The 7833-nt window shown below is 31.0% G+C and overlaps 1 protein-coding gene across 11 annotated transcripts in view; it reads right to left on the bottom strand.

Moving 5' to 3' along the window:
* Nucleotides 1-685: 685 nt before the first annotated feature.
* The window catches only part of LOC148602963 (polypeptide N-acetylgalactosaminyltransferase 5-like), a 104456-nt gene continuing 97308 nt past the window's right edge, over nucleotides 686-7833 (bottom strand). For all 11 annotated transcript variants that reach the window (XM_088551331.1, XM_088551329.1, XM_088551338.1 and 8 more), the window contains one exon: nucleotides 686-6191. In XM_088551331.1, the coding sequence (XP_088407457.1) occupies nucleotides 6066-6191 (126 nt within the window). In that variant the 3' untranslated portion in view covers nucleotides 686-6065. The remainder of the gene's footprint in view (nucleotides 6192-7833) is intronic.

Here is a 7833-nt window from a genome sequence, read left to right as displayed (position 1 = left end):
AATTTCGATGCAGAAAGATGTTTAAAAAAATTATGTGTTTCTATACACCCTGTAAACAAAGTTTGGGGGTTACCTGGTATATAGGAATCACCCTGTCCGTCCGTCCATCCGTCTTGTCCACATTTATTATTGGTAATTATTATTGAGTTATTGCCATCATCATTAATAATTTCTTAAAACTCTTTTCCTCCAACACTACATTACCAATTAGTACCAAATTTAGAACAAATGTTCCTTTATAGGCTGTTTTTGCATAGAAATGATGGTGGGAATTTTGATCCATTGAAAAACGTGGTGCCATTACTAAAAATACAACATTTGGTCAGACAGAAGTTTTTCATATATATCTCCAAAATTGTATGGTTTAGTTCAATTCTGATAGGGTAAAAGTGTCAAGCATGGCAAGATCTATTAGTGGTCAAACTTTCATGTAATTCTGTTAAGGGGCATGTTGGAGTTGTTGCCCTTTTTTGACTTTTTTTTTTGTATTTCAAATTTCATTTCTTTCAAAAACTATCTGCTCTGACATTACCAGACCAATTAGAATCAAACTTAGTATGAATGTTCCTTAGGGTGTTCTTCACAGAACTGATGTGGGGATTATTATTATTTGTGTGAACGACAGATGTACGGTATACCATATGTTCGGTCTTAAAAGGCTGGAATATAAACAAAAAAAACAGTCTCATTGTGAATTATTTTATTTTCAAGGCACAGATCATTTTGTTTATTAGTTCATAATTTGTCATTGTAACATTCATCCACTCTTCACATTAATATTACACCAAAAAAAATATGTTTTTTGCATGATTAAGTTTTTGGTCCCTATAATTTTCAACTTTAAGCAACAAAAGGCCATCATGAATGACATCATACAAAAAAGTAACATATTTAACAGAAGGTTATCTTTAGAGTTGACAATAAATTGTACAGCTCTACATAAAAATCAGGCACAATACCCTACTATGGAGACAGAAATGGAAAAAAAAATTAACATCAATGGGTTTTTATATAAAAAATTGAAACCAGATACCACAGGTTATCAAGCTATGTTGGTGATCTGAACATTTTTGAAAATTTTTTTATTATTTTAATTTGGCAAGTCTTGCATTTTCATTATTCAGTAATTGCACATGTGTGACATTATTCAACGGATCTAGTTTCAATTCTAAAACAAAATATAAGAAAACAATTTTAGAATTTATAAAACATGTTCCTAAACAACCAGGATTTTTTTCTCTTGGTTACAAGTACCATTAAAAACATTTCTTCAGAAATAATTACCCTGTATAAATGCCTCACCTCATTCTTAGGTTGTGAAGTACAATATATAAAGTCAACTCAAACTTTTGAACCAGACTAAGACACTATGATAGGGAGGGGTACCAGCCGAGGTTCATCAGAAAAAGGGGTTGCTAGGACATTATTTGCTACTTCTTGTCAATTTTACACATGGAAATGACAACCTTTCCAATAAAAAGTTGAGTGCCAAACCCCTGCACCTCTCTGGATCCATCACTGAAACTGGCCAAAAATTGGAAATGGAATGTAAAAGAAGCTCATAGACACTAAAATGGAATGGATTGAAGATACTACAGAACCATATTGGGCTACAATCCTATCAAACCAACGATAAATATAATGATCACAAAATACACATGAGCAAAAACGTCTAAATCGGCCACATAGCAATTAAATAATTATGGTGCTAAATCATTCACAGAACATTGTAACAATATTCGGATTTCTAAACAACTATAAACTACTTGCATTTTGTATCAATATGACTATATATACACACAAATTAAATCCCCCTTTGACATCTGCAATTGAAGTCACATTTGATACATGTTTTAAAATTCATGCTAGCCACATGAGATAAGTCACATTTGTTGAAATGTGATCAAAGTTTAAAAAAAGAAGGTCATATATCATTCTACAACAAACTAACAGATGTTCCATGTGATAAAATTTCCAATTTACTTTTGGAATATATAATGGTAGTCACACATCATAAATGAGACTAGTTATAAATAGCACATTAATTTCACATGAGCATATGTGCTCCAATCACATACAACACATCACATGTTGCACAGGTGCTTCAATCACACATCACATGTGTTATGATCATTTTTATATAAATCATCTACCGCAGCAAAATTTAATCTATCCCAACTTACACAAAATGAAAATATTTGTATGTTTCCAAATTCACTCAAAACATCAAGTTTACAAACACAATTCTATTCCAAATGTATGGCAAATGTAAGCCTAATGTCAACAATTGACTAGTTTGCCTATTACTAATGTTTAACTACCACCAAAAAATATACCCTCGATGAAATACTGATGATTAAATCAATGATCAATTTTATGAAAAAAATTTACAAGTGCAAAACATACAATAAATAAATGATTTTATGGAATAAAAAACTTCTCCATGAAGTCAATGAAACAAGAAAGGTAACTTTGTAAGTAGAATGGGTCCCTTTTTCCAAAACAATATCACAACAAATGATATACAGTTTATCAATTCTCTTCTACAAGACACACTAACATACACACCAACAACAAAAACCTCTTTATGAACAAGAAACACTCAACGCACATTAACAAAACAAACCCAACAATTATACATCTCTGTTTGAATTTCATGAGGACTTGGCTTTTGTGCTATTGTAAATGAGTTATTTTTCTATAAATATATCACTGAAGACCCAAGTAAAAGACCTTTTACTTTGACCAATCAGAATCAGTTTTATTTTAAACTACCAACTAATCAGAATCAGTTTTATTTCAAACTACCAACCAATCAGAATCAGTTTTACTTAAAACTACCAACCAATCAGAATCAGTTATTGCTCATTCAAATTTAAAATTGCAGGGTTCAGATCTAACAAAAAAGCATTGAAACCTCTACATGAAATCCAAAGAGCAATGTGTCTAAAACATGGCAAGCTACTTAAATGTTCTTTCCTGATGTGTATATGAGAAACAATTTTGACCAAGAAGTATTCATTAAACCTTAAAGAGTACATTTTTTTCACAAAAAGAAATACACAATGTACATTTAAGACACACAACATTGTGCCTAGATCAACAATCCTATCCATTAGGATGGACAGACCGACAGACTGAACTATCATTGATATATAGAGTAAATCATATACACACCAAACAACAATGTAAAAACAACTATCGGCCATTCAAAGATAGTTTTAGGTTCTCAGGCCATTTTCATGAAAACTGATTGAGAATAGTGTCCCAAAAGCTGGTTAAGAATACTATTACATAGTCGTGACCAGATCAAAATATGATGGAGGTGACTGGTTTTTATTTCATTTACAGGCAAATGTATGGGTAATGAGGCACCCTCAAAATGAACAAGGGGCTGAGAACCAAAAATTAAACTTTGACTGACCTTAACAATCAGCAAATTCAATTTGCCCAACAATAAAATACTCACTTGAACACATGTATGACAGAAAATAATATTTAAATATGTAAATATATGCTAATTTATGCAAATCAGTCAACAAATATAACATTTGGAATGTTAAACAAATATACATCACAGTGTAGCTGTCATTTTAAGTAAATGTACAATAAAAAGAAAAAACAAAGATTTAATTAAAGAAGATTTTTTTTTTCATAAGCTGAAGGCTAATAGCTTGACGGTGACAGTGGTAATTTCTGTGAACATATCAATTTCTGCAGTGTACTAAATTTCGCTATTTTCGTAGTGGACAGAAAGCTGAGAAAAATAGTACCCATGAAATGGCTTTGTTAACACTATTTATTGCTTATCACTTTTTGAAACACAGAAAACTGATACCCACGAATATGTTCATTTGACAGAATCCACCAAAATTAATATGTGTACAGTATATTGTATAATCTCCATGATTTTCTAGTACATATCTGTGGAAAACACAAGCTCTTAAAAATGATCAAACATCAATATAGGTAACTATCAGACTTCTGCACTAGTACTTGACAATAGGGTATGCAAGTCTGGTCACGTGACTCCGTAGTTTCATGAAAATGGGTCCTCGTCTACCATTCAAATGCATGGAGATTCGTCATTAACATATCATTTGGTTCAATATTGAAAGCAAAATATCTTTTTGTGTCGAAATACTGATAAAAAATGACAACTGAGTTTTTACATGATAAAAATGTTGAGAAAAGCATGAAACAGAAGATTTTGCATTGTGATGCAGCGTTTCAATTTCCTGGAAGTAAACAATAAAATAAAGATCCGTCTTCAGATTTCAATACGTTCTACATAGGAAATTCCGGAAGACAAACTGAAACTAGAATGAGACTTATGAACCCTATACTTATAAAAATAGCTTACTTCTAAGAGAACTATAGTAGCTATAGGGAAGTTTCAAAGGACTCAACTTCTATCGCATCAAAGATATGCTTAACGGCACTGCGAATGTTTACAATCAAATTTAGTTATATGTCAATTTAGCAAACTATGTAAAACACAGTATTTTAAAAAGGTTTGCAATAAATTATATGAAAATATTAAGTTTCTAGAAATAATGCATATTTGTTGCACTTTAAAAATTGTCAAAGAAACCTGAAAGTTAAATTCTATGATAAGTGTTAAGTATTTTTCAAATGGACGTGGTTCAAGGCCTGATTAAAGCTCCATTTATGAGCTAAACTTGATTTAAATTGAAACCAAAGTGTGTATTGATATTAAGTGGAGATTAAAATGTAATGCCATTTAAATTTAACAAATTTACCCATCAAAAGAAACATTTTCAGTAAAATACCATTAATAATTTTTAAGCAAGTGCTATTCATTTACAACACAATTTTGATAATGCCAAAAGAGATAAATTAGACTATATTCTTAGAAGCAAAGACAAGCTTTAACCTCGATTTCAAAGATACGAAGATGGAATGTGCAAATTTTCAATAGCACAAAAATTCATGAAAACATAGTTAAATGAATATTGATAAAATGATCTACATCTTGCATAGAAAAATAAGCAAACACATTCATGTGTCTGTAGAAGGTAAGTTACCATAAAGTAGTTATACTAGTCCTTGTAAAAATCAGGCAAAACTTGGTTGTCAACATATTCACTTGTTGTATGACATTTTCTGGCAAAATGAAAAACTTCAAGGATTTTTTTCTGAAAAGGAATATTTCAGGGACAGATAACTCTGTCAATGAGCACAACTGCCTGTAATTCTACATGTATGTACTAGTAGAACTATCATTTCTTTTACAGATATTACAGACTTTAACTCTATCTTTTGAATAGGATTAAAGACAACTGTGAGAAATATACTAGCAGATCTTTCATATATCTTTTTTTCATATATATTTCAGATTTTCTGATCTTGCCATATTTTTACCAAGACTTGTACACAAGTTGGCAAATACAAAGATTATAATGAGTAAAATACATTTAATTACCAATATATTATCACACACATTTCAATGGAAAAGCAGTTTACCTTCTTAAAAGAATGTGTGCTGACCCCAAGGCTATATATTAAAGGTCAAAATCATAACCTTTAAGTGGATGGAGAAATACAAGGTCATTTCACCACAAAAGTCCAAATAATAGTTAAATAAAAAAAATGGCACCTAAAAGAACAGAAAGAGGTAAACAGTACTGCATTTTTTTACAAATGAAATATATCACTGCAAAAATATTTCCACAAAACACAAGACTATGCCAGGCACATATTTGGCAGACATGTAAAAATTGTTCAGCAGGGGGAGGATTTTGAAGAGAGGCTGTTATATAAGTTTAAATGTTGTCTGAAATCCAGTGAAAAAAAAAAGTCAATGGACGACTTTAAGGAGTACCCACCTCAAGCATTAACCCATGCTTCAAAACAAACAATGGTTTGAATTCACATAAAATTGAAGACAATGTTTAAGACATGTTTCTGCAATTTTAAGCCCACAAAGCATGAATTACTAGTGAGCAGATATCATCAGACAGGAAGTCAAGAATTATGATAAGGATGAGTGACTGGATTTTTGCCGATGATTAATTTGTTAAATTTCTAACTTTAGGCCTTCGTTATTTCTTCCTCTTCCACTGCCATAGCTGTCTATCAATACCAGTACACGATTTCATTAATAATTTCTGTCCATCTAACGAAACTTCCATACATTTCCCTGTATTAGAATGGTATACTGTGTTATCCTGAAAAAGAGAATTAAGAAATTCAAAAATGTTGTAATGTTGTACCTCGGACACACCTTTAAACCATGTACATAAATGATCAGCCAGTGATAAAATTGAGCGTCCATGCTTTACTTCAATTTTAATAGGACTACCAGTAATTTCTTCATATTTTTTAAAAGACGCAGTCTATATGTGTAGCAGTAAATGGCAACTGTTATAGAGCAAAATTCTGTAGTGACGTTAATATGGGAAAAAATTTATCTCTGACATCAGAAATAAGACTGTTGCACACCTTTGAGGCTGTTCATACGTTTTCCAAAGTTTTACCACTGATGTGGTTTAAAGACCTTTGAAGCATTTCGTGGATAGGTCTACATTCCCATTGGTGTGTATACTGAAAACTTCAAAACCACAAATTCAAGAACCCACAGACTTGTGTTTCTTCGATGATCCATGAAAATTGGTATCCACAAATTAAAGCACTATCACAGTAATTGATTTTAGCAGGATGTTTCAGAAAAAGGATGGAGGCAGTGAGAACCATATTTTTCTTCAATTATATCAAGGTCAACGGGGGTCAGCAGAAATCCTTTATTTGTCTAGTATGTAAAATTGTAAACCAGTCCACTAGATTCGATGTAAATGGTGAATTTTAACGTGGTCTATAGATACACATGCTTGTTCTTTTTTCACTAGGAATTATGGCGTTACGTATAGGCATATGTTATTTTTTGTTGGTTGAGGTGTAGGAAGAGGTTAATACACACATCTTTAAATCTGTGTTTTGTAAAGCCAAATAAGTCAATTTTTAAAAGATCAGTAATAAATAATTATGACATAGTGGGCTAAACTTTAATTGTAAACTTCAATGCAATAATTTACCAGTAATTTTTAAAAGTATAAACAGCATGAAGGATTGATTGGTTTGAACAAGAATAGGACTTTTTAGAAGAAATATAAAGGTAAAAAAATTCTTTCGTATCATGCTCTTACATAACGTATTCTACATTTCTTTCTTTGTTTAGAGGGCAATAATTTGTTATTGCTCATAAATCAACATAATTTTTAAATGTGGCATTAAATGATTTATTCTTTTTTTTTCGTCCTTTCTCATTCATCAACACATTTTTAAAATGGCATCTTATTTTTTGAATTAACATGTAAAAATCTTTCAGCTGGAAACAAAATCATAATATCACCAGAAATAAGGTAGACAGACAGAAAACTCTGCATTCCATAATGAAAGTGAAGGGTAAAATGTTTTCAAGTAACTAACATTGCTTTCTAAGGAAGTGAAAAAGATTAAAAAGCTAATTTTTTATTGCCATAATTTCAATCTTAATTGTTTCCTTTCCTCAAAAAGTTTTTTTGTAAAAACAATTTGCTTAATTTGAATTTTCTGCTCTAAGGTTTATCCTGCCTTTAAAATCTAAATTTACCAGTAAATCCCTGAAAATCAAATAAATTCTCTGGAATTCTCAAATAATATTTTTCATATTTTAGCTTTAGACCATAATATATTTGATTCCTCTTTCATCTATGGCAGGATTACTTACTACTTTTTCAACCTTAACAAACTTAAATCATTCATTTTGCTTTAAATACCAAGAAGAGTTTTCAGCAGTATGTCAAAATCCCCAAAATGGCCTATTTTAACATG

The sequence above is a fragment of the Perna viridis genome, chromosome 11, assembly GCF_037379345.1.
Source record: "Perna viridis isolate PV_CMFRI_1.1 ecotype Kerala chromosome 11, ASM3737934v1, whole genome shotgun sequence".
In the NCBI taxonomy this organism is placed as follows: Eukaryota; Metazoa; Mollusca; class Bivalvia; order Mytilida; family Mytilidae; genus Perna; species Perna viridis.
The sequence above is the reverse complement of the archived record's forward strand: the minus strand, read 5'-3'. Positions and strand labels throughout refer to the sequence as shown.